Source organism: Mustelus asterias, unplaced genomic scaffold (assembly GCF_964213995.1).
Source record: "Mustelus asterias unplaced genomic scaffold, sMusAst1.hap1.1 HAP1_SCAFFOLD_2018, whole genome shotgun sequence".
NCBI classification, from domain to species: Eukaryota; Metazoa; Chordata; class Chondrichthyes; order Carcharhiniformes; family Triakidae; genus Mustelus; species Mustelus asterias.
In genome coordinates this window covers 7,615-34,331 of record NW_027591963.1, presented here as the reverse complement: position 1 = coordinate 34,331, position 26,717 = coordinate 7,615, and the positions used below count along the sequence as shown (strand labels likewise).

The 26,717-nt window shown below is 55.9% G+C and overlaps 1 protein-coding gene across 1 annotated transcript; it reads right to left on the bottom strand.

Moving 5' to 3' along the window:
* Positions 1 to 2,944: 2,944 nt before the first annotated feature.
* Positions 2,945 to 26,039, bottom strand: LOC144489223 (uncharacterized). Its single transcript, XM_078207065.1, has 6 exons — positions 25,893 to 26,039; positions 17,410 to 17,496; positions 7,659 to 9,839; positions 6,432 to 6,583; positions 5,084 to 5,187; positions 2,945 to 3,128 (listed from the first exon to the last, which is right to left on the bottom strand). The coding sequence occupies exons 1-6, from the start codon at positions 25,945 to 25,947 to the stop codon at positions 2,945 to 2,947; spliced, it is 2,763 nt and encodes a 920-aa protein (XP_078063191.1). The 5' UTR covers positions 25,948 to 26,039.
* Positions 26,040 to 26,717: the final 678 nt, after the last annotated feature.

Below are 26,717 nucleotides of genomic sequence, written 5' to 3'. Positions count from 1 at the left end.
ACCATGGGGGAACCTTATCACAGGCCTTACTAAAATCCATGTATATGACATCAACTGCCCGACCTTCATCAACACACTTAGTTACCTCTTCTGATCCTGTCACCCAAAGCTCCAGAATTTATTCTCTGGAGCTTGGCTGGAACACATGCATTCCCGCACGTAGGCACTGACATATCGTTCCGATTGGTTCATTCCACACACCTACACACTCAAACTCAGCCTCCCGGATCCATTCCGGATCTGACTCCCTCTCCGCCTGATCGGTTTGGAATGTCCGGGAAGCGGTGCTACACCTTCTCCCTCGAAGGCAGCCGTTATCCAAAACCCCGCTGACTTTATCATCGGTTGGAAAACCAAAGATGTTTGTGACAACTGAGAGAAGCAGTTCGCCTACCCTCAGGCCGGAGTTAAAAATGTTTTGTCCTGAAGTTAGCCCATATTTCCAATCTGGCCTCAGTACTGTCCTTCCTTCGTTTGGCCGTTTAGCATGAGACTAGAGCTGGCCGACTACAGGGTAAAGTACAAAAATTAAAGAGTTGTGATAGCTTGCCAAGTTTCCCTTTGAGAGTTCTCACCAGAGATTTACCACCTGCCCGATTGTAAGACTGAATTGATTTGATTTATTATTGTCATGTGTATTGGGACAGTAAGAAGTCTCACAACACCAATCGAAAGTCCCAACAGGTTTACCTGGAATCACGAGCTTTCGGAGCGCTGCTCCTTCACCAAGACTCACCTGATGAAGGAGCAGCGCTCCGAAAGCTTGTGATTTGGAGATGCCGGCATTGGTACCAAAGATGACAAAGCTTGTGATTCCAAATAAACCTGTTGGACTTGATTTGGACAACGCCGGCATCTCCACATTAAATATATTGGGATATAGTAAGTATTGATTCCTACATGCTATACAGACAAAGCATACCGTTCATAGAGTACAGAAGGGAGAAGGAAAGGAGAGGGTGCAGAATGTAGTGTTACATTCTGTTACATTCAAGATAGGGTGTAGAGAAAGATCAGCTGAATATTTGATTTGACTTATTATTGTCACGTGTATCGGGATACTGTGAAAAGTATTGTTTCTTGCGTGCTGTACAGAGCATACCGTTCATAGAGTACAAAGGAGAGAAGGAAAGTAGAGGGTGCAGAATGTAGTGTTACAGTCAGAGCTCGGGTGTAGAGAAAGATCAGCTTAATGTGAGGTCGGTCCATTCAAAAGCCAATGGCAGCAGGGAAGAAGCTGTTCTTGAGTCGGTCGGTATGTGATCTCAGACTTTTGTATCTTTTTCCCGACGGAAGAAGGTGGAAGAGAGAATGTCCGGGGTGCGTGGGGGGTCCTTGATTATGCCGGCTGCTTTTCCCGAGGCAGTGGGAAGTGTAGACGGAGTCCATGGATGGGAGGCTGGTTTGCGTGATGGATTGGGCTACATTCACGACCCTTTGTAGTTTCTTGTGGTCTTGGGCAGAGCAGGAGCCCCAGACCAAGCTGTGATACAACCAGAAAGGATGCTTTCTATGGGGCATCTGTAAAAGTTGGTGAGAGTTGTAGCGGACATGCCGAATTTCCTTAAACGGTGGCACATTGGTTCGTACTGCTGCCTCACAGCGCCAGGGACGTGGGTTTGATTCCCGGCTTGGGTCACTGTCTGTGTGGAGTCTGCACGTTCTCCCCGTGTCTGAGTGGGTTTCCTCTGGGCGCTCCGGTTTCCTCCCACAGTCCGAAAGATGTGCTGGTTAGGGTGCATTGGCCGTGCTAAATTCTCCCTCAGTGTGACCCGAACAGGTGTTGGAGTGTGGCGACGAGGGGATTTTCACAGTGACTTCATTGCAGTGTTAATGTAAGCCAACTTGTGACAATAATAAATAAACCTTTAAACTTGAAAGCAAAGGCGTTGGTGGGGCTTTCTTAACCATAGCGTTGGCGTGGGGGGACCAGGACAGGTTGTTGGTGATCTGGACACCCAGAAACTCGAAGCTGTCGACCATTTCTACTTTGTCCCCGTTGATGTAGACAGGGGAATGTCCTTCACAATGCTTCCTGGCGTCGATGACAAACTCCTTCGTTTTGTTGACACTGAGGAGAGATTATTACCGTTGCACAAGTTCACCAGATTCTCTATCTCCTTCCCGCACTCCATCTCGTCATTGTTTGAGATCCGACCCACGACAGTGACATCATCAGCGAACTTGAAAAGGGGGTTGGGAAGAAATTTGGCCGCACATCTTAAGTGTACAAGGAGGCGGAGGGAATGGAGGAAATAAGTTACGAGGAACTTAAGGAACATTAACATACAGAGGGATCTGGGCGTACAGGTCCACAGTTCCCTAAAAGTGGCAACACAGGTGGCTACGGTGATTAAGAAGGTGTACAGCGAGCTTGCCTTCATCGGCCGGGGCATCGAGTACAAGAGTTGGGGAATCATGTTGCAGCGATATAAAACCTTGGTCAGGCCGCGTTTGGAGTATTGCGTGCAGTTCTGGTCACCACACTACCAGAAGGATGTTGGGACCTTTGGAGAGAGAGCAAGGAAGGTTCACCGGGATGTTGCCTGGTCCGGAGGGCGTCGGCTATGAGGAGAGGTTGGATAAACCGGGATTGTTTTCACTGGAAAGACAGAGGCTGAGGGGAGATCTGGTCTACAATATGATGGAGAGGCAGAGACAGGGAGGGATAGTCAGAGGCTTTTCCCCCAGGGTGGAAGTGTCAATGACACGGAGGGGGCACAGGTTCAAGGTGAGAGGGGGGAAAGTTTAAGGGAGATGTGCGGGGGATGTTTTTCACACAGAGAGTGGTGGGTGCCTGGAACGCGCTGCCAGAGGAGGTGGTGGAAGCCGGGACATTAACAACATTTAAGAGGCATCTGGATGGGTCCATGAATAGGGAGGGAATAGCGACACCAGTGAGTAGAGAGTTCAAAGCGTTTCTGAAATAGAAGAATCCACAGGCCTATTGACGAAGCAACGGCTCAAGTCCAAATCGCCGTGTCAGGTACTCAAATGAGCTGGTTTGACAAATCCAGTGGTGTCTGGCAGAGCAGGCATCATCGTTCCATTTGCTGGGATGGAATCGCGCCCCTTTGGTGACGCACCGTTCCTCGCCCGGGTTATTTGGCTCCCCCACGGCCCAAAACCTGCCGGGAAAAAGCAACACGTCAGCAAGTCGCTGGTGTGGGAACCGCCGAGATCCTTTCCCAGCCAATCAACCCTCCTCTTCCTCCTCCTGAACTTGCTCTCTATTGCAACCCCCTCCCCAGGGCCCGGTGGTCTCACTTGGCACTAAACAATACGACCAGAATCCCGGGAACCCCGTTACACTGGACACCAAGGAACAACTCCACCTAACCCGCACATCTTTGGACACTAAGGGGCAATTTAGCATGGCCAATCCCCCTAACCCGCACATCTTTGGACACTAAGGGGCAATTTAGCATGGCCAATCCCCCCAACCTGCACATCTCTGGACACTAAGGGGCAATTTAGCATGGCCAATCCACCTGACCTGCACATCTTTGGACACTAAGGGGCAATTTAGCATGGCCAATCCACCTGACCTGCACATCTTTGGACACTAAGGGGCAATTTAGCATGGCCAATCCACCTGACCTGCACATCTCTGGACACTAAGGGACAATTTAGCACGGCCAATCCACTTAACCTGTACATCTTTCGGACTGTGGGAGAAAACTGGAACACCCGGAGGAAACCCACGCAGACACAGTGGGAGAGAACGTGCAGACACCGCACAGTGACCCGAGCTGGGAACTGAACCCGGTTCCCTGGCGCTGTGAGGCAGCAGCGCTAACGCTGTGTATAAACTATCTAATTGTGGCAGGGCTGATTACATGGACTAGACCAGGAAAGTAAAAAGATCGTGGGAGCCACATGCAGAATGAGACAAGGAGAAAACTAATCATTGGACCAGTTCAGAGGCTGGGAATCCTGCGGAGAGTCACTCACCTCCTGACTCCCCCCCTCCCCCCCGTCACCCCCGGCCAAAGTCTGTCCCACCGTCTACAAGGACACAAGTCAGGAGTGTGATGGGACACTCTCCACTCGCCTGGATGAGCGCGGCTCCCAACAACACTGGAGAAGCTCCACACCATCTAGGACAAAGCAGCCCCCCCTCCCCCCGCTCGATCGACACGCTCACCCCCACCTTCAGTATTCACTCCCTCCACCACCGACGCACAGCGACAGCCGTGTGAACCGTCTACAAGATGCCCCCGCAGTGACTCGCCAAGGCTCCTTCCCCAGTACCTTCCAAACCCAACACCTCCACCCACCTAGAAGTTTTAACTTTTATTTATTAGTGTCACAAGTTGGCTGACATTAAAGTTCAAAGTTTATCTATTAGTCACAAGGAGGCTTCCATTAACACTGCAATGAAGTTACTGTGAAAATCCCCTAGTCGCCACACTCCAGTGCCTGTTCAGGTAACACTGAGGGAGGATTTAGCACGGCCAATTCACCGAACCAGCGGACTGTGGGAGGAAACCGGAGCACGGAGGAAACCCACGCAGACACGGGGGGAACGTGCAGACTCCGCACAGACAGTGACTCGGGGAGAAGGCGGGTGGGTGGGGCGGGCAGCAGACGCATGGGGAACACCCACCGCCTGCAAGTTCCCCCCTCCGAGCACCCCCCAACCTGACTTGGAAATATATTGGCTGTTCCTTCACTGTGGCTCACTCCCTAACAGCACAGTGGGTGTACCTACACCACCCACACACGGAGACCGCTGCGGGTTCAAGATGGCGGCCATCCCACCCCGTTCTCGAGGGGGCAATTAGGGATGGGGGAATAAATGATGGGATGTTTAATGAAGTCCAAGGAGCTGACAGAATGTAGATAACATCAGGGCAGGCTTCAACACCATGGTTTAAACAAAGGCCCGTGTGACTTCACAACAGCCGTGGAGAGCTCCGAGGCGTCTCTGAGTGGGGAGGTTGCTGTTTATTGACCATCCCTTTGCTGCCGGGGTTGGTGTCGGGGTGGATGTGGTGAGTCACCAGTCCTGTAGGCACTGCAGGCCGGTGATGAAGCCTGGGGCCTTCCCTGCCCTCGCTGCGGGCCAGAGGGTACTTACCCCTTCCCCAACCGCTCGCCATCCACCCAGACGTAGACACCAACTTGGTCCAGGTCAGTTAACCCGACCCAGTGCTTCTCACTGTCGTGATTCGCAATGAAGTTCTGGAGGACAAGAGAACAAGTGTGAGGGAATTCGAAACGGAGTGAGAACGTCAGCAATGTACGCCGGCCCTTCACCAGAGCTCCAGGTGTCTCCTACCATCCTGAGGTGGTCATCAAGGAAGTCTATCTAACCCCCTCTCTCACACACACAACTCCTGTATCTCAGCGCTCCCTCGGCACTGACCCTCCACAGGGCGGCGCTCCCTCAGCACTGACCCTCCCACAGTGCGGCGCTCCCTCAGCACTGACCCTCCCACAGTGCGGCGCTCCCTCAGCACTGACCCTCCCACAGTGCGGCGCTCCCTCAGCACCGACCCTCCCACAGTGCGGCGCTCCCTCAGCACCGACCCTCCCACAGTGCGGCGCTCCCTCAGCACTGACCCTCCCACAGTGCGGCGCTCCCTCAGCACTGACCCTCCCACAGTGCGGGGCTCCCTCAGCACTGACCCTCCCACAGTGCGGCACTCCCTCAGCACTGACCCTCCCACAGTGTGGCACTCCCTCAGCACCGACCCTCCCACAGTGCGGCGCTCCCTCAGCACTGACCCTCCCACAGTGCGGCGCTCCCTCAGCACTGACCCTCCCACAGTGCGGCGCTCCCTCAGCACCGACCCTCCCACAGTGCGGCGCTCCCTCAGCACTGACCCTCCCACAGTGCGGCGCTCCCTCAACACTGACCCTCCCACAGTGCGACACTCCCTCAGCACTGACCCTCCCACAGTGCGGCGCTCCCTCAGCACTGACCCTCCCACAGTGCGGCGCTCCCTCAGCACTGACCCTCCCACAGTGCGGCGCTCCCTCAGCACTGACCCTCCCACAGTGCGGCGCTCCCTCAGCACTGACCCTCCCACAGTGCGACACTCCCTCAGCACTGACCCTCCCACAGTGCGGCGCTCCCTCAGCACCAACTCTCCACAGTGCGGCGCTCCCTCAGCACCAACTCTCCCACAGTGCGACACTCCCTCAGCACTGACCCTCCCACAGTGCGGTGCTCCCTCAGCACTGACCCTCCCACAGTGCGGCGCTCCCTCAGCACTGACCCTCCCACAGTGCAGCGCTCTCTCAGCACTGACCCTCCCACAGTGCGGCGCTCCCTCAGCACTGACCCTCCCACAGTGCAGCGCTCCCATTTCCCGCGTCCCCTGCCGACTGAGGGAGGGTAGAACCTCTGGCCGGCCTGAGATAGACTTTACACTGACACCCCCACTTTTCCTCCCCAGCCCCCCTCCCCCCACCCCGCCTACCTGCTGGCTCTGGCTGGTCACTATGGCGAGGGTGCTATTATTAGCCATGCAGGAGTGGTTGGCACCGTGCCAGTCGCTCAGCTCCGATGAGAAGTAGTAACAGTTCGTGTTGAATTTTGACCAGTCCCTGGGGCAAGTGCTGTTGATGCCATCTGCAGTCAGGGCAAACAAGATAGTTTAACCTCCATTGCAACCCTGGATCCAGAAACAGCACCATCCCTCCATCCCCGAAACAGCACCATCCCTCCATCCCCGAAACAGCACCATCCCTCCATCCCCGAAACAGCACCATCCCTCCATCCCCGAAACAGCACCATCCCTCCATCCCCGAAACAGCACCATCCCTCCATCCCCGAAACAGCACCATCCCTCCATCCCCGAAACAGCCCCATGCACCAACCTTTTCCAGATGCCCCATAGAAAGCATCCTTTCTGGTTGCATCACAGCTCGGTCTGGGGCTCCTGCTCTGACCAAGACTGCAAGGAACTACAAAGGGTCTTGAACAAAGTCCAATCCCATCACGCAAACCAGCCTCCCATCCACTGCCTCGGGGAAAAGCAGCCGGCATAATCAAGGACCCCCCACACACCCCCGGACATTCTCTCTTCCACCTTCTTCCGTCGGGAACAAGATACAAAAGTCTGAGGTCACGTCCCGACCGACTCAAGAACAGCTTCTTCCCTGCTGCCGTCAGACTTTTGAATGGACCCACCTTATATTAAGCTGATCTTTCTCTGCACCCGAGCTGTGACTGTAACTGGGGAGGCGATGGCCCGGTGACATAATCGCTAGGCTATTAATCCAGAAACTCAGCCAATGCTCTGGGGACCCCGGGTTCGAATCCCACCCACGGCAGGTGGTGGAATTTGAATTCAATGAATAAAATATCTGGAACTAAGTATCTACTGATGACTCATTGTCGATTGTCGGAAAAACCCATCTGGTTCCCTTTAGGGAAGGAAATCTGCCGTCCTTACCCTGGTCTGGGCCTATATCTGACTCCAGAGCAACAGCGATGTGGTTGACTCTCATCTGCCCTCCAAGGGCAACTAGGGATGGGCAATAAATGCTGGCCAGCCAGCGACGCCCGTGTCCCACAAATGAACACACACGCACACGCACGCACGCATGGGGACTGCAGCGGGTTCAAGATGGTGGCTTCCCCGCATGGATAGGCCTTGGTTTCGGGAGATCTAAACACCACCCAACCCCCAGCTCACACTTACCATCAACGAGGGTGTTCAATAATTCACGGGTCCCGACCAACAACTGGCCGCAGCTCTTGTTTTGACGGCTGTAATCATGTTCCAGTCGGCTGTAGTTTGCCTGTAGGATGTTGTGCCCTTCTTCCAATTGGCTGTAGTTTGCCTGTAGACTCTTGTATCTGTGTTGCAGTTGGCTGTAGTTGGCCTGTTGACTGTCATAGCTGTTTTCCAATTGGCTGCAGTTTGCCTGTAGACTCTTGTACCTGTGTTGCAGTTGACTGCAGTTGGCCTGTTGACTGTCATAGCTGTTTTCCAATTGGCTGTAGTTTGCCTGCAGACTCTTGTATCTGTGTTGCAGTTGGCTGTAGTTGGCCTGTTGACTGTCGTATCTCTGTTCCAATTGGCTGTAGTTTGCCTGTAGACTGTTGTGCTCTTCTTCCAATTGGCTGCAGTTTGCCTGTAGACTCTTGTATCTGTGTTGCAGTTGGCTGTAGTTGGCCTGTTGACTGTCATATCTGTTTTCCAACTGGCTGTAGTTTGCCTGGAGACTGTTGTGCCCTTCTTCCAATTGGCTGTAGTTTGCCTGTAGACTCTTGTATCTGTGTTGCAGTTGGCTGCAGTTGGCCTGTTGACTGTCATATCTGTTTTCCAATTGGCTGTAGTTTGCCTGGAGACTGTTGTGCCCTTCTTCCAATTGGCTGTAGTTTGCCTGTAGACTCTTGTATCTGTGTTGCAGTTGGCTGCAGTTGGCCTGTTGACTGTCATATCTGTTTTCCAACTGGCTGTAGTTTGCCTGGAGACTGTTGTGCCCTTCTTCCAATTGGCTGTAGTTTGCCTGTAGACTCTTGTATCTGTGTTGTAGTTGGCTGTAGTTTGCCTGTTGACTGTCGTATCTCTGTTCCAATTGGCTGTAGTTTGCCTGTAGACTCTTGTACCTGTGTTGCAGTTGGCTGTAGTTTGCCTGGAGACTGTTGTGCCCTTCTTCCAATTGGCTGTAGTTTGCCTGCAGACTCTTGTATCTGTGTTGCAGTTGGCTGCAGTTGGCCTGTTGACTGTCGTATCTCTGTTCCAATTGGCTGTAGTTTGCCTGTAGACTGTTGTGCCCTTCTTCCAATTGGCTGCAGTTTGCCTGTAGACTCTTGTATCTGTGTTGCAGTTGGCTGTAGTTGGCCTGTTGACTGTCATATCTGTTTTCCAATTGGCTGTAGTTTGCCTGGAGACTGTTGTGCCCTTCTTCCAATTGGCTGTAGTTTGCCTGTAGACTCTTGTATCTGTGTTGCAGTTGGCTGCAGTTGGCCTGTTGACTGTCATATCTGTTTTCCAACTGGCTGTAGTTTGCCTGGAGACTGTTGTGCCCTTCTTCCAATTGGCTGTAGTTTGCCTGTAGACTCTTGTATCTGTGTTGTAGTTGGCTGTAGTTTGCCTGTTGACTGTCGTATCTCTGTTCCAATTGGCTGTAGTTTGCCTGTAGACTCTTGTACCTGTGTTGCAGTTGGCTGTAGTTTGCCTGGAGACTGTTGTGCCCTTCTTCCAATTGGCTGTAGTTTGCCTGCAGACTCTTGTATCTGTGTTGCAGTTGGCTGCAGTTGGCCTGTTGACTGTCGTATCTCTGTTCCAATTGGCTGTAGTTTGCCTGTAGACTGTTGTGCCCTTCTTCCAATTGGCTGCAGTTTGCCTGTAGACTCTTGTATCTGTGTTGCAGTTGGCTGTAGTTGGCCTGTTGACTGTCATATCTGTTTTCCAATTGGCTGTAGTTTGCCTGGAGACGGTTGTGCCCTTCTTCCAATTGGCTGTAGTTTGCCTGTAGACTCTTGTACCTGTGTTGCAGTTGGCTGTAGTTGGCCTGTTGACTGTCGTATCTCTGTTCCAATTGGCTGTAGTTTGCCTGGAGACTGTTGTGCCCTTCTTCCAATTGGCTGTAGTTTGCCTGTAGACTCTTGTATCTGTGTTGCAGTTGGCTGCAGTTGGCCTGTTGACTGTCATAGCTGTTTTCCAACTGGCTGTAGTTTGCCTGGAGACTGTTGTGCCCGTCTTCCAATTGGCTGTAGTTTGCCTGTAGACTCTTGTATCTGTGTTGCAGTTGGCTGCAGTTGGCCTGTTGACTGTCGTATCTCTGTTCCAATTGGCTGTACTTTGCCTGTAGGTTGTTGTGCCCTTCTTCCAATTGGCTGTGCTTAACCTGGAGCTGATGGTAGTTCGAGCCTAGAGTTCAGAGGGTAAAGTTCAAGGTCAGTGTTGGGTTCAGTGGTGATTCTGAGTGACCCACGTTCCTGGTGTTTGGGCGGTACAGCGCGCCGTCACTCCCGGAGGAGATGACTGAGGGTTGGAGAATGACTGGGGGAATCTTCCCCGGTGATTGTCGACAACGGGGGACAAATATATCGCCCGGAATTCCCCCACTCCCTCCCTGTGGTAAACCACTGTTAGCTTATTGCCTGTGTGTGAGTGTGTAGCTTATTGCCTGTGTGTGTGTGACATGCCTGGACATGCCCCTGCCGGCCCTGCCTGGGACTCCTCCCCCCCTGGTCCAGGTATAAAGGTGACTGCTCCCCACCCCCTGCCTCAGTCTCTGGACCAGTTCATCGGCATGGGTGTGTTCCAAGTCTTTTGCAAATAAAAGCCTATTTGTTCTTGCACACAAACTAGTCTTTGCTTGATTGATAGTTAATCAATTTTATTAGCAACAAGTTTTGGGATGGAGCAGATACTAAAACCCGATAGACTCGAATTGGATCCTCAAGCTGTAGGAGTCTCTAACAGCTTCGATCACTGGCTGCGCTGTTTCGAAACTTTCCTCACCGCCTCCGTCGTCCGGACTGAAACCGACAAGCTCCACGTGCTCCACGCCCGGGTAAGCGATCAAGTATTCTCGATGATTAGAGACGCTGAAACTTACGAGGATGCGATCGAACTTTTAAAAGGCCAGTACAACAAACAGACTAATGTAATCTATGCCAGACATCTTCTGGCTACTCGCAGACAACAGCCAGGAGAATCGGGTGATCAATTCTTGCGTGCGTTGCGAGCACTTGGCAGGGCCTGCAACTGCAAGGCCATGACAGCCGCCCGAAGCACTGAGGACTTAATCAGAGCTGCCTATGTCACGCGTGTGAGCCGTGCGGGCTGCCATCTTGGGGGCTGGGAGCCACGTCGCAAAATCCAACGGTGGCTTCGGTTACGCTGGACCAATCCAGGCCTCACCAACTCGCCAGGTCCATGATGGACATCGAGGTAAACGGTCGCACTACAAACTGTTTATTTGACTGTGGGAGTACGGAGAGCTTTATTCACCCTAACACAGTGAGTCGCTACGCCCTTTCAGTACTGCCAGTGAAGCAAACGATCTCCATGGCTTCAAAGTCCCACTCGGTGGATGTCCTCGGGTACTGCGTGGCGACCCTGACTGTACGGGGCACAGTGTACAAAAACTTCAGGCTCCTTGTGCTGCCACAACTCTGCGCTGCCGTACTCCTGGGGCTAGGTTTCCTGAGTCACCTTCAGAGCGTCACCATGGAATATAATGGGCCTTTTCCCCCGCTCTCCGTTTGCGGTCAGCAGTTCTTAGATCGCCCACCGCGCACCACCTGCAGCCTCTCGACTCTTAAAGTCGCCCCTCCCTCACTGTTTGAAAATCTCACCCCCGACTGCAAGCTCATCACCACCAAGAGCAGACGGTACAGTGCTGGAGACAGAGCTTTTATCAGGTCCGAAGTACAACGGCTCCTAGGGGAGGGGATCATTGAGGCCAGTACCAGCCCCTGGAGAGCCCAAGTAGTAGTTGTTAAGACTGGGGAGAAACATCGCATGGTCATTGACTACAGTCAGACCATTAACCGCTCCACGCAGCTGGACGCGTACCCCCTTCCCCGCATATCTGACATGGTTAATCAGATTGCGCAATATCGGGTGTTCCCCACCATCGACTTAAAATCTGCAAACCACCAGCTCCGTATCCGTCCGGAAGACCGCCAATATACTGCCTTCGAGGCAGATGGCCGCCTCTATCACTTCCTTAGGGTCCCCTTCGGCGTCACCAACGGGGTCTCGGTTTTCCAGCGTGAGATGGGCCGAATGGTAGACCAGAACGGGCTGCGGGCCACCTTCCCGTGCCTGGATAACGTCACCATCTGCGGCCATGATCAGCAGGACCACGACGCCAACCTCCACAAATTCCTCCACACCGCCACACTCCTAAATCTGACCTATAAGGAGAAGTACGTATTCCGCACACACCTCCTCGCCATCCTTGGTTGTGTTGTGGAAAACGGGGTCATCGGTCCCGATCCCGACCGCATGCGTCCCCTCCTGGAACTCCCCCTCCCCACCAGCCTCAAAGCACTGAGGAGATGCCTGGGCTTCTTCTCGTATTACGCCAAGCGGGTTCCCAATTATGCGGATGAAGCCCGTCCGCTCATCAAATCCACCTCTTTTCCCCTGACGGCAGAGGCCCGCCTGGCCTTCAACTGCATCAAAGCAGACATCACGAAGGCCATGATGCATGCTGTAGACGAATCCATCCCGTTCCAGGTGGAGAGCGATGCGTCTGACTTCGCCCTAGTAGCCACCCTTAACCAGGCGGGCAGACCCGTGGCCTTCTTCTCACGAACCCTCCAAGGCCCTGAAATTCGACACACCTCTGTCGAGAAGGAGGCCCAAGCCATGGTGGAAGCTGTACGGCACTGGCGCCACTACTTGGCTGGTAAACGATTTACCCTACTCATGGACCAATGGTCAGTTGCATTCATGTTTAATAACACGCAGTGGGGCAAGATCAAAAATGATAAATTACTGAGGTGGAGAATCGTGCTTTCCACCTACAATTACGACATCTTATGCCGGCCCGGGAAGCTCAATGAGCCCCCAGATGCCCTGTCCCGGGGAATATGTGCCAGCGCGCAAATAGACCAATTGCAGACTCTCCACAACGACCTCTGCCACCCAGGGGTCACCAGCCTTTTTCACTTCATTAAAGCCCGTAACCTGCCCTACTCCATTGAGGAAGTCAGGTCTATAACCAGACACTGCCAGGTCTGCGCAGAGTTCAAGCCGCACTTCTATCGGCCAGACAGAGCACACCTCATAAAGGCCACCTGCCCTTTCGAACGCCTAAGCGTCGATTTCAAGGGCCCCCCTCTCCTCTTCTGACCGCAACATATACTTCCTCGATGTCATTGATGAATATTCACGTTTCCCCTTCGCTATTCCCTGCCCGGATATGACCTCGGCCACGGTCGTCAGGGCCCTGCACAGCCTCTTCACCCTGTTCGGTTTCCCTGGCTATATCCATAGTGACCGGGGATCCTCCTTTATGAGTGATGAGCTGCGACAGTACCTGCTCTCCAAAGGCATAGCCTCGAGTAGGACCACCAGCTACAACCCCAGGGGGAACGGACAGGTACAGAGGGAGAACGCGACAGTCTGGAAGGCCGTTTTACTAGCTCTGAGGTCTAAAGGTCTTCCAGTCACCCGCTGACAAGAGGTCCTCCCTGATGCACTACACTCGATTAGATCACTCCTTTGCACAGCTACCAATGCTACCCCTCACGAAAGAATGTTTGTTTTCCCCAGAAAGTCCTCCTCGGGGACCTCATTACCGTCGTGGCTGACATCCCCAGGCCCTGTCCTGCTCCGGAAGGACGTGAGGACCCATAAGTCGGACCCCCTGGTCGAAAGGGTCCAACTCCTCCACGCCAACCCCCAATATGCCTATGTGGCGTACCCCGACGGGCGGGAGGACACGATCTCTATTCGAGACCTGGCACCCGCAGGTGCCCCAGGGACCACGACGACCCACAACCCCACACCCCCAACCCCCGTATACAGCACGCCTGAGCCCCAGGAGCCGCCACCACGCACCCGACAATCGGAAGGGACTACAGACGACTCGAGCGACTACGGCCTGGCGCCTGAACCAACACCGCGGCCACCGGAACCGACACCACAACCGGCACTACGGCGGTCCCAGCGGCAGATCAAGCCCCCAGAGAGAGACTGAATTTGTAAATTTGTAATTCTGTAAATATCGTTCCACCCACCTCACCCCCACTGGACTCTTTTCTAAAAGCAGGGGGTGAATGTGGTAAACCACTGTTAGCTTATTGTCTGTGTGTGTGTGTGACGTGCCTGGACATGCCCCTGCCGGCCCTGCCTGAAACTCCTCCCCCCCTGGTCCAGGTATAAAGGTGACTGCTCCCCACCCCCCTGCCTCAGTCTCTGGACCAGTTCATTGGCATGGGTGAGCTCCAAGTCTTTTGCTAATAAAAGCCTATTTGTTCTTGCATACAAACTAGTCTTTGCTTGATTGATAGTGCATCACTCCCCTTATACCAAATTCTCTCTGTCTCTCTCCCCCCGTTCCAGCACCCTCAATATCCTTCACTCCCTCCTCCACACCCCCTGCACCCAATTCCCTCGCTTCCTACCCCATTCAATCACCCTCAATATCCCTCACTCCCTCCTTCAATCACCCTCAATATCCCTCACTACCTCCTTCAATCACCCTCAATATCCCTCACTCCCTCCTTCAATCACCCTCAATATCCCTCACTACCTCCTCTGCACCCTCCTGCACCCAATTCCCTCATTTCCTCCCACTCTCAATCGCCCTCCACCTCAGGCCTCACCCCCTTCCCCTGTCTGTTCTATTAATGACCAGGGGGCGTAGGTTTAAGGTGCGAGGGGCAAGGTTTAAAGGAGATGTATGAGCCAGGTTTTTTACACAGAGGGTGGTGGGAGCCTGGAACCCGCTGCCGGGGGAGGTTGTGGAAGCGGATACGACAGTGACTTTTCAGGGGCATCTGGACAAATACATGAGTAGGGATGGGAATAGGGTCCCCGGAAGGGTCGGGGGTTTTAGTCCAGAGGGGCAGCTTGGACGGTGCAGGCTTGGAGAGGCCGAAGGGCCTGTTCCTGTGCTGGAATTTTCTTTGTTCTTTGTCTGATTCCCTCCCTCCCTCCATCTCACCTTCACAAACCCTCCATTGTCCACTCCCGCTCCCTTCTCAACTCACCCACTTGAAGCAAAACTGGCCAAACCTTTTCTCAACCACTCAATGGGTTAGAACACGTCATAGAGCATGCGTTGGTGCGGGGTCGGGTGGAGGTGGCGGGATAGATCCAGCACTCAGGGAGGGTCAGCGCTGAGAGAGCGCCGCACTGTGGGAGGGTCAGTGCTGAGGGAGCGCCGCACTGTGGGAGGGTCAGTGCTGAGGGAGCGCCGCACTGTGGGAGGGTCAGCGCTGAGAGAGCGCCGCACTGTGGGAGGGTCAGTGCTGAGGGAGCGCCGCACTGTGGGAGGGTCAGTGCTGAGGGAGCGCCGCACTGTGGGAGGGTCAGTGCTGAGGGAGCGCCGCACTGTGGGAGGGTCAGTGCTGAGGGAGTGCCGCACTGTGGGAGGGTCGGTGCTGAGGGAGCGCCGCACTGTGGGAGGGTCGGTGCTGAGGGAGCGCCGCACTGTGGGAGGGTCAGTGCTGAGGGGGTGCCGCACTGTGAGAGGGTCAGTGCTCAGAGAGTGCCGCACTGTGGGAGGGTCAGTGCTGAGAGAGCGCCGCAGTGTGGGGGTGTCAGTGCTCAGAGAGCGCTGCACTGTGAGAGGGACAGTGCTGAGAGAGCACCGCACTGTGATAGGATAAGTGCTGAGGGAGCGCCGCACTGTGGGGGGGTCAGTGCTCAGAGAGCGCTGCACTGTGGGAGGGTCAGTGATGAGGGAGCGCCGCACTGTGGGAGGGTCAGTGCTGAGGGAACGCCGCACTGTGTGAGGGTCAGTGCTGAGGGAACACCGCACTGTGGGAGGGTCAGTGCTGAGGGAGCACCGCACTGTAGGAGGGTCAGTGCTGAGGGAGCCCCGCACGGTGGGAGGGCCAGTGCAGAGGGAGCGCCGCACTCTGGGAGGGTCAGTGCTGAGGCAGTGCCGCACTGTGGGAATGTCAGTGCACAGGGAGCACCGCACTGTGGGAGGGTCAGTGCTGAGGCAGTGCCGCCCTGTGGGAGGGTCAGTGCTGAGGCAGCACGCACTGTGGGAGGGTCAGTGCTGAGGGAGTGACGCACTGTCGGAGGGTCTGTGCTGAGGGAGCGTCGCACTGCGGGAGGGTCAGTGCTGAGGGAGCACCGCACTGTAGGAGGGTCAGTGCTGAGGGAGAAACGCACTGTGGGAGGGTCAGTGCAGAGGGAGCGCCGCACTGTGGGAGGGTCAGTGCTGAGGGAGCGCCGCACTGTGGGAGGGTCAGCGCTGAGGGAGCGCCGCTCTGTGGGACAGTCAGTGCTGAGGGAACGCCGCACTGTGGGAGGGTCAGTGCTGAGGGGTGCCGCACTGTGGGAGGGTCAGTGCTGAGAGAGCGCCGCACTGTGGGAGGGTCAGTGCTGAGGGAGCGCCGCACTGTGGGAGGGTCAGTGCTCAGAGAGCGCTGCACTGTGGGAGGGTCAGTGCTGAGGGAGCACCGCACTGTGGGAGGGTCAGTGCTGAGGGAGTGCCGCACTGTGGGAGGGTCAGTGCTCAGAGAGCGCTGCACTGTGGGAGGGTCAGTGCTGAGGGAGCGCCGCACTGTGGGAGGGTCAGTGCTGAGGGAGTGCCGCACTGTGGCAGGGTTGGTGCTGAGGGAGCGCTGCTCTGTGAGAGGATCAGTGCTGAGGGAGCGCTGCACTGTGGGAGAGTCAGGGCTGAGGGAGCACCGCACTGTGGGAGGGTCAGTGCTGAGGGAGTGCCGCACTGTGGGAGGGTCAGTGCTGAGGGAGCGCCGCACTGTGGGAGGGTCAGTGCTGTGGGAACGTCACACTGTGGGAGGGTCAGTGCTGAGGGAGCGCCGCACTGTGGCATTGTTAGTGCTGAGGGAGCGCCGCACTGTGAGAGGGTCAGTGCTCAGGGAGTGCCGCACTGTGGGAGGGTCAGTGCTGAGGGAGCGCCGCACTGTGAGAGGGTCAGTGCTCAGGGAGTGCCGCACTGTGGGAGGGTCAGTGCTGAGGGAGCGCCGCACTGTGGGAGGGTCAGTGCTGAGGGAGCGCCGCACTGTGGCGTTGTTAGTGCTGAGGGAGCGCCGCACTGTGAGAGGGTCAGTGCTGAGGGAGCGCTGCACTGTGGGAGGGTCAGTGCTGAGGGAGCGCCGCACTGTGGGAGGGTCAGTGCCCGAGGGAGCGCCGCACTGTGGGAGGGTCAGTGATGAGGGAGCGCCGCACTGTGGGAGGGTCAGTGATGAGGGAGCGCCGCACTGTGGGAGGGTCAGTGCTGAGTGAGCACTGCACTGTGGGAGGGTCAGTGCTAAGGGAGTGCCGCACTGTGGGAAGGTCAGTGCTGAGGGAGCGCCGCACTGTGGGAGGGTCAGTGCCCGAGGGAGCGCCGCACTGTGGGAGGGTCAGTGCTGAGGGAGCGCCGCACTGTGGGAGGGTCAGTGCTGAGGGAGCGCTGCACTGTGGGAGGGTCGGTGCTGAGGGAGCGCTGCACTGTGGGAGGGTCAGTGCTAAGGGAGTGCCGCACTGTGGGAAGGTCAGTGCTGAGGGAGCGCCGCACTGTGGGAGGGTCAGTGCCCGAGGGAGCGCCGCACTGTGGGAGGGTCAGTGCTGAGGGAGCGCCGCACTGTGGGAGGGTCAGTGCTGAGGGAGCGCTGCACTGTGGGAGGGTCAGTGCTGAGGCAGTGCCGCACTGTGGGAGGGTCAGTGCTGAGGGAGCGCCGCACTGTGGGAGGGTCAGTGCTGAGGGAGCGCTGCACTGTGGGAGGGTCAGTGCTGAGGCAGTGCCGCACTGTGGGAGAGACACTGTAAAGGGAATGAGGAAGATACTCACAAAACAGGGCGAGCAGAACCACAGCAATAATGAACGCACTGAAAAAAACCGTGGCCAATATCTTGAAGAGGTTTCTAGACGATCCTCCTGAAAAAGGGAGAGGAACTTTAACAAGAAGCTTATCAAACAAATATGAAGAAGAAAACTCTCTTTCGAACCATTTGCACCACTCGCTTCTCACCGTTTGTCTTCGCTGCTCCCAATCCTGTTCCCCCAACATCTTCCCAATTTGACACTTTACGTACCTGGAACTCAACTGAATTCCCCACCTTTCCATCATCACCTCTCCCCTCCATCTTCAACCATCTTTTCAAAAGAAACCGAACTGAACCCAGCCAGATACGGGCTGCAGGGTGGCACAGTGGGTTTGCACTGCTGCCTCACAGCGCCTGGGACCCGGGGTCGATTCCCAGCTCGGGTCACTGTCTGTGTGGAATTGGCACGTTTCACCCGGGCTCCGGTTTCCTCCCACAGTCCGAAAGCCATGCTGGTTAGGGTGATTGACCATGCAAAATTGCCCCTTAGTGTCCAAAGATGTGCAGGTTAGGTGGATTGGCCATGCTAAATTGCCCCTTAGTGTCCAAAGATGTGCAGGTTAGGTGGATTGGCCATGCTAAATTGCCCCTTAGTGTCCAAAGATGTGCGGGTTAGGTGGATTGGCCATGCTAAATTGTCCCTTAGTGTCCAAAGATGTGCAGGTTAGGGGGATTGGCCGTGCTAAATTGTCCCTTAGTGTCCAAAGATGTGCAGGTTAGGGGGATTGGCCATGCTAAATTGTCCCTTAGTGTCCAAAGATGTGTAGGTTAGGTGGATTGGCCGTGCTAAATTGCCCCTTAGTGTCCAAAGATGTGTAGGTTAGGGTGGATTGGCCATGCTAAATTGTCCCTTAGTGTCCAAAGATGTGCAGGTTAGGTGGATTGGCCATGCTAAATTGTCCCTTAGTGTCCAAAGATGTGTAGGTTAGGTGGATTGGCCATGCTAAATTGTCCCTTAGTGTCCAAAGATGTGCAGGTTAGGTGGATTGGCCGTGCTAAATTGCCCCTTAGTGTCCAAAGATGTGCAGGTTAGGTGGATTGGCCGTGCTAAATTGCCCCTTAGTGTCCAAAGATGTGCAGGTTAGGTGGATTGGCCGTGCTAAATTGTCCCTTAGTGTCCAAAGATGTGCAGGTTAGGTGGATTGGCCATGCTAAATTGCCCCTTAGTGTCCAAAGATGTGCAGGTTAGGTGGATTGGCCGTGCTAAATTGCCCCTTAGTGTCCAAAGATGTGCAGGTTAGGGGGATTGGCCATGCTAAATTGTCCCTTAGTGTCCAAAGATGTGCAGGTTAGGTGGATTGGCCGTGCTAAATTGCCCCTTAGTGTCCAAAGATGTGCAGGTTAGGTGGATTGGCCATGCTAAATTGCCCCTTAGTGTCCAAAGATGTGCAGGTTAGGGGGATTGGCCGTGCTAAATTCTTCCTCAGTGTATCTGGAGTGTGGCGACTCGGGGATTTTCACAGTAACTTCATTGCAGTGTTAATGTAAGCCGACTTGTGACACGAATAAATAAACTTTAAAAAACTATTTAAGATCCCTTAACAAAACCCATTTCACAGTAACATTCCCCTCTTTCCTTTTAATTAAGTTCCTCTGCCAACAAAAATTAATGATAAGAAATAATCGGTTAGTTGTGAACAAGGAGACAGGGTGGTGAAGAAGTCCGACGGCACGCTTGCCTTTATTGGTCGGGGCATTGAGTACAAGAGTTAGGATGTCATGTTGCAGCTTTATCAACCTCTGGTTTGGCCGCACTGAAAGACCATTGCGTTCAATTCTGGTCACCACATGACAGGAAGGATGTGGAGGCTTTGGAGAGGGTGGGGAAGAGGTTTACCAGGTGCTGCCTGGATTAGGGGCTCTGAGCTATAAGGAGAGGCTGGACAAACTCGGGTTGTTTTCTCTGGAGCGGCGGAGGCTGAGGGGAGACCTGACAGAAGTCACAGTGGTACAGAGGGTTAGCACTGCTGCCTCACAGCGCCAGGGACCTGGGTTCGATTCCTGGCTCGGGTCACTGTCTGTGCGGAGTCTGTACGTTCTCCCCGTGTCTGCGTGGGTTTCCTCCGGGTGCTCCGGTCTCCTCCCACATTCAACAGATGTGCGAGTTGCAGGATTGGCCGTGCGAAATTGTCCCTAAGTGTCCAAAGATGGTGGATTGGCTCTGCTAAATTGTCCCTCAGTAAGCTGATCTTTCTCTACACCCGAGCTGTGACTGTGACACTACATTCTGCACCCTCTCCTTTCCTTCTCTATGAACGGTATGCTTTGTCTGTATAGCGCACAAGACACAATACTTTTCACTGTATCCCGATACACGTGACAATAATAACTCAAATCCAATCACCTCTTGATCGCAGCCGCTGGCGATCTGTGAGTATTCGCCCTCACAGAGCTTCCCGGGGTAAAGAATTCTCCACTCTCGGAGAGAGTGAATTCTACCCTAAACCCGTTTCCACTGAGTCCCTTCCCCTCTTTTATTCTGTGACAGAGAGCGGGTGGGAGACAGAGAGAGAGAGAGAGAGGGGGGAGAGAGAGAGTGAGAGACAGAGAGAGGGACAGAGGGACAGAGAGTGAGACAGAGACAAAGAGACATTGAGGGAGAGAGTGAGAGAGAGGGAGAGAGTGAGAGAGAGGGAGAGAGTGAGAGAGGGTGAGTGAGAGGGAGAGAGGGAGAGAGTGAGAGCGAGACAGAGACAAGGAGACATCGAGAGAGAGGGAGAGAGCAAGAGAGAGGGAGTGAGAGAGGGTAAGAGAGTGAGAGGGAGAGAGGGAGAGAGTGAGAGAGAGAGAGAGAGCAAGACAGAGACAAGGAGACATCGAGAGAGAGGGAGAGAGCAAGAGAGAGGGAGTGAGAGAGGGTGAGAGGGAGAGAGGGAGAGAGCGAGGGAGAGAGAGGGAGAGAGGGAGAGAGGGAGAGAGTGAGAGAGTGAGAGAGAGAGGGAGAGAGCGAGAGAGAGGGAGAGAGGGAGAGAGCGAGACAGAGAGGGAGAGAGCGAGAGAGTGAGAGAGAGGGAGAGAGCGAGAGAGAGAGGGAGAGAGCGAGAGAGAGGGAGAGAGCGAGAGGGAGGGAGAGAGCGAGAGAGGGAGGGAGAGAGCAAGAGAGAGGGAGAGAGCGAGAGAGAGGGAGAGAGCGAGAGCGTGAGCGAGAGAGAGGGAGAGAGGGGGAGAGAGTGAGAGAGAGGGAGAGCGTGACAGAGAAGGAGAGAGGGAGAGAGAGGGAGAAAGCGAGAGAGAGGGAGAGAGCGAGAGAGGGGGAGAGAGCGAGAGAGAGAGAGAGAGAGGGAGAGAGCGAGAGAGGGAGAGAGCAAGAGAGGGAGAGAGGGAGAGAGAGAGCAAGAGAGAGGGAGAGAGCGAGGGAGAGAGCAAGAGAGAGGGAGAGAGCGAGAGAGGGAGAGAGCAAGAGAGAGGGAGAGAGGGAGAGAGCGAGAGGGAGACAGCAAGAGGGAGGGAGACAGTGAGAGAGAGAGAGACACAGAGACAGATACAGAGAGAGACAGAGAGAGAGGCACAGAGAGAGGGAGACAGAGAGAGTGACAGAGAGTGACCGAAAGATAGACTGAGACATTAACACTGCAATGAAGTTACTGTGAGAATCCCCTAGTCGCCACACCCCGGCGCCTGTTCGAGTTACACTGAGGGAGAATTTAGCACGGCCAATGTGCCGAACAGGAGTTGGCCGAGTGGACACAGGGCACTGCAGAGGGACAGCTCCCTCCCCACATCTCCCTCACAAACCACTCTGGGTCTCCGATGCACCTCAAAGTGAGACCGAGAGGCCTCACTGAACAGATCCCAAACCTGCAGAAGACACAAATCATCACCTGTGACCTCCAGGTCATAGGTTACATAGTTTTCCAGAGCCCCAGGGCTGGAGAAACAGCAGGTCCACGAGCCCCGGTCTGCGTCAGTCACACCGTGGATCTGCAGGCTGTTCCCAAACACCAACCGGTGGCCCCTGCTCTTGACCTCAGCACCATTATGAGTCCAATGGAATTGGTCAAGTGGGCGTGAGTATCGAGGAATCACCGTCAGAACCAGGTGGGTCCCTTTCCGAAGGGGAGGCCCAAGATTCGGCCGGTCTGCAGGACCAAAATTATACCGTCACAGGGTTAGACACAGAGTAAAGCTCCCTCTACACTGTCCCCCATCAAACACTCCCAGGACAGGTACAGCACGGGGTTAGATACAGAGTAAAGCTCCCTCTACACTGTCCCCCATCAAACACTCCGAGGACAGGTCCAGCACGGGGTTAGATACAGAGTAAAGCTCCCTCTACACTGTCCCCCATCAAACACTCCCAGGACAGGTACAGCACGGGGTTAGATACAGAGTAAAGCTCCCTCTACACTGTCCCCATCAAACACTCCCAGGACAGGTCCAGCACGGGGTTAGATACAGAGTAAAGCTCCCTCTACACTGTCCCCATCAAACACTCCCAGCACAGGTACAGCACGGGGTTAGATACAGAGTAAAGCTCCCTCTACACTGTCCCCATCAAACACTCCCAGGACAGGTACAGCACAGGGTTAGATACAGAGTAAAGCTCCCTCTACACTGTCCCATCAAACACTCCCAGGACAGGTACAGCACGGGGTTAGATACAGAGTAAAGCTCCCTCTACACTGTCCCCCATCAAACACTCCAAGGACAGGTACAGCACGGGGTTAGATACAGAGTAAAGCTCCCTCTACACTGTCCCCATCAAACACTCCCAGGACAGGTACAGCACGGGGTTAGATACAGAGTAAAGCTCCCTCTACACTGTCCCCCATCAAACACTCCGAGGACAGGTCCAGCACGGGGTTAGATACAGAGTAAAGCTCCCTCTACACTGTCCCCCATCAAACACTCCCAGGACAGGGACAGCACGGGGTTAGATACAGAGTAAAGCTCCCTCTGCACTGTCCCCCATCAAACACTCCCAGGACAGTTACAGCACGGGGTTAGATACAGAGTAAAGCTCCCTCTACACTGTCCCCATCAAACACTCCCAGGACAGGTACAGCACGGGGTTAGATACAGAGTAAAGCTCCCTCTACACTGCCCCCATCAAACACTCCCAGGACAGGTACAGCACGGGGTTAGATACAGAGTAAAGCTCCCTCTACACTGTCCCCCATCAAACACTCCCAGGACAGGTAGAGCACGGGGTTAGATACAGAGTAAAGCTCCCTCTGCACAGTCCCCATCAAACACTCCCAGGACAAGTACAACACGGGGTTAGATACAGAGTAAAGCTCCCTCTACACTGTCCCCCATCAAACACTCCCAGGACAGGTACAGCACGGGGTTAGATACAGAGTAAAGCTCCCTCTACACTGTCCCCCATCAAACACTCCCAGGACAGGTAGAGCACGGGGTTAGATACAGAGTAAAGCTCCGTCTACACTGTCCCCATCAAACACTCCCAGGACAGGTACAGCACGGGGTTAGATACTGAGTAAAGCTCCCTCTACACTGTCCCCCATCAAACATTCCCAGGACAGGTACAGCACGGGGTTAGATACTGAGTAAAGCTCCCTCTACACTGTCCCCCATCAAACACTCCCAGGACAGGTACAGCACGGGGTTAGATACAGAGTAAAGCTCCCTCTGCACAGTCCCCATCAAACACTCCCAGGACAGGGACAACACGGGGTTAGATACAGAGTAAAGCTCCCTCTCCCGGAGTTGGTCAAAGGTTTGCCATTCTGATGAGGTCTTGTTGGTTTAATCTCATGGGGCTGATTGTAAAAAGCAACAATGTCTAGACGTGCGCCAACGCTTTTCCTGCCCCGGATGAGTTCTCAGGTGTTGGGGTGGCTGTCATCCGAGAAGTGGAGCTGCCGGCGTTGGACTGGGGTGGGCACAGTAAGGAGTCTCACAACACCAGGTGAAAGTCCAACAGGTTCATCCGGCAGCACTAGCTTTCGGAGTACCAAGCCCCTTCTTCAGGTGAGTTACCTGAAGGGGCTTGGTGCTCCGAAAGCTCGTGCTGCCAAAGAAACCTGCTGGACTTTAACCTGGTGTTGTGAGACTCCTGACTGTGCAATCCGACAGTCAGTTCACAGACAGAATATATTGGAAACCCGCCCGAGCTGCGCACAGCAGTGAGTGTGTGGAACATATAACTCATGGGAGGGTTCGAAAGCAACATTGTTATTGTACACAATCACTGCAAGTCTCAAACACGTCACACACACTCGGCTTAATCTCTGATCACCACCTCCCTCAGTGTGACGCTCCCTCAGTGTGACGCTCCCTCAGCGCTGCGCTCCCTCAGTGTGACGCTCCCTCAGTGTGACGCTCCCTCAGCGCTGCGCTCCCTCAGTGTGACGTTCCCTCAGTGTGACGCTCCCTCAGCGCTGCGCTCCCTCAGTGTGACGCTCCCTCAGTGTGACGCTCCCTCAGCGCTGCGCTCCCTCAGTGTGACGCTCCCTCAGTGTGACGCTCCCTCAGCGCTGCGCTCCCTCAGTGTGACGTTCCCTCAGTGTGACGATCCCTCAGCGCTGCGCTCCCTCAGTGTGACGTTCCCTCAGTGTGACGATCCCTCAGTGTGACGCTCCCTCAGCGCTGCGCTCCCTCAGTGTGACGTTCCCTCAGTGTGACGCTCCCTCAGTGTGACGCTCCCTCAGCGCGGCGCTCCCTCAGTGTGACGCTCCCTCAGTGTGACGTTCCCTCAGTGTGACGTTCCCTCAGTGTGACGCTCCCTCAGTGTGACGCTCCCTCAGTGTGACGCTCCCTCAGTGTGACGCTCCCTCACTGTGACGCTCTCTCAGTGTGACGTTCCCTCAGTGTGACGCTGCCTCAGTGTGACGCCCCCTCAGTGTGACGCTCCCTCAGTGTGACGCTCCCTCAGCACCGACCCTCCCCACAGTGCGGCGCCCCCTCTGCACTGACCCTCCCACAGTGCGGCACTCCCTCAGCACTGACCCTCCCACAGTGCGGCGCTCCCTCAGAACCGACCCTCCCACAGTGCGGCGCTCCCTCAGCACTGACCCTCCCACAGTGCGGCGCTCCCTCAGCACTGACCCTCCCACAGTGCGGCGCTCCCTCAGCACTGACCCTCCCACAGTGCGGCGCTCCCTCAGCACCGACCCTCCCACAGTGCGGGACTCCCTCAGCACTGACCCCCCCACAGTGCGGGGCTCCCTCAGCACTGACCCTCCCACAGTGCGGCGCCCCCTCAGCACTGACCCTCCCACAGTGCGGCACTCCCTCAGCACTGACCCTCCCACAGTGCGGCGCTCCCTCAGCACCGACCCTCCCACAGTGCGGCGCTCCTTCAGCACTGACCGTCCCACAGTGCGGCGCTCCCTCAGCACTGACCTTCCCACAGTGCGGCGCCCCCTCAGCACTGACCCTCCCACAGTGTGGTGCTCCCTCAGCACCGACCCTCCCACAGTGCGGTGCTACCTCAGCACTGACCCTCCCACAGTGCGGGACTCCCTCAGCACCGACCCTCCCACAGTGCGGGGCTCCCTCAGCACTGACCCTCCCACAGTGCGGCGCTCCCTCAGCACCGACCCTCCCACAGTGCAGGACTCCCTCAGCACTGACCCTCCCACAGTGCGGCGCTCCCTCAGCACTGACCCTCCCGCAGTGCGGTGCTCCCTCAGCACCGACCCTCCCACAGTGCGGCGCTCCCTCAGCACTGACTCTCCCACAGTGCGGCGCTCCCTCAGCACTGACCCTCCCACAGTGCAGCGCTCCCTCAGCACTGACCCGCCCACAGTGCGGCGCTCCCACAGCACTGACCCTCCCACAGTGCGGCGCTCCCTCAGCACTGACCCTCCCACAGTGCGGCGCTCCCTCAGCACTGACCCTCCCACAGTGCGGCGCTCCCTCAGCACCGACCCTCCCACAGTGCGGCGCTCCCTCAGCACCGACCCTCCCACAGTGCGGTGCTCCCTCAGCACCGACCCTCCCACAGTGCGGCGCTCCCTCAGCACTGACCCTCCCACAGTGCGGCGCTCCCTCAGCACCGACCCTCCCACAGTGCGGCACTCCCTCAGCACTGACCCTCCCACAGTGCGGCGCTCCCTCAGCACTGACCCTCCCACAGTGCGGCGCTCCCTCAGCACCGACCCTCCCACAGTGCGGCGTTCCCTCAGCACTGACCCTCCCGCAGTGCGGCGCTCCCTCAGCACTGACCCTCCCACAGTGCGGCGCTCCCTCAGCACTGACCCTCCCACAGTGCGGCGCTCCCTCAGCACCGACCCTCCCACAGTGCGGCGCTCCCTCAGCACCGACCCTCCCACAGTGCGGCGCTCCCTCAGCACTGACCCTCCCACAGTGTGGCGCTCCCTCAGCACCGACCCTCCCACAGTGCGGCGCTCCCTCAGCACTGACCCTCCCACAGTGCGGTGCTCCCTCAGCACCGACCCTCCCACAGTGCGGCGCTCCCTCAGCACTGACCCTCCCACAGTGCGGTGCTCCCTCAGCACCGACCCACTGACAGGCGAGTACCTTCAGGTGGCTGACACTTCCTGTCCTCCCAGCTCTGATACATGTTCTGCTCCATCTCCAAGCCGCGATGGTGCTTTCGATCGGGGTAGATTTCCGTCCACCTTTGCGCACTGCCTGTTTTACTGTCGGCTGCGTCCTTCACTCTGAGCTGCTGACACTTGCTGCCTTCTGGTCATTCTGGCAGGTGTCCTGATATTTGAAGGATGCGGGTGATGGGGGAAAACCAACCGTGAATCATTTTTCCTGGGAAATCTCGCTTCACCTGACAGGACATTAACTCCTTGAGCGCCAGACATTGCAGAGGGAGAGAGACCAAGAGGTGGCGTGCACGTGTGCCCCGACACCCCCTCCCTATCCCCGTAACCCCCTCCAGCCCCTACACCCCATCCCTATCCCCGTAACCTCCTCCAGCCCCCTACACCCCCTCCCTATCTCTGTAACCCCCTCCAGCCCCTACACCCCTCCCTATCTCTGTAACCTCCTCCAGCCCCGACACCCCCTACCTATCCCCGTAACCTCCTCCAGCCCCTACACCCCCTCCCTATCCCCGTAACCTCCTCCAGCCCCCTACACCCCATCCCTATCCCCGTAACCTCCTCCAGCCCCCTACACCCCCTCCCTATCTCTGTAACCTCCTCCAGCCCCCTACACCCCATCCCTATCCCCGTAACCTCCTCCAGCCCCCTACACCCCCTCCCTATCCCCGTAACCTCCTCCAGCCCCTACACCCCATCCCTATCCCCGTAACCTCCTCCAGCCCCTACACCCCATCCCTATCCCCGTAACCTCCTCCAGCCCCCTACACCCCCTCCCTATCTCTGTAAC

What these genes read in the sequence shown, in the direction of transcription:
- LOC144489223 (XM_078207065.1), bottom strand. Translation starts at nt 25,947, where the DNA reads ATGGAGCAGAACATGTATCAGAGCTGGGAGGACAGGAAGTGTCAGCCA. An exon ending in GGTTCTGCTCGCCCTGTTTT is followed by an intron (nt 9,840 to 17,409) that starts GTGAGTATCTTC and finishes TCTGAACTCTAG; the next exon opens with GCTCGAACTACCATCAGCTC. An exon ending in GGCGAGCGGTTGGGGAAGGG is followed by an intron (nt 3,129 to 5,083) that starts GTAAGTACCCTC and finishes TTTTCCCGGCAG; the next exon opens with GTTTTGGGCCGTGGGGGAGC.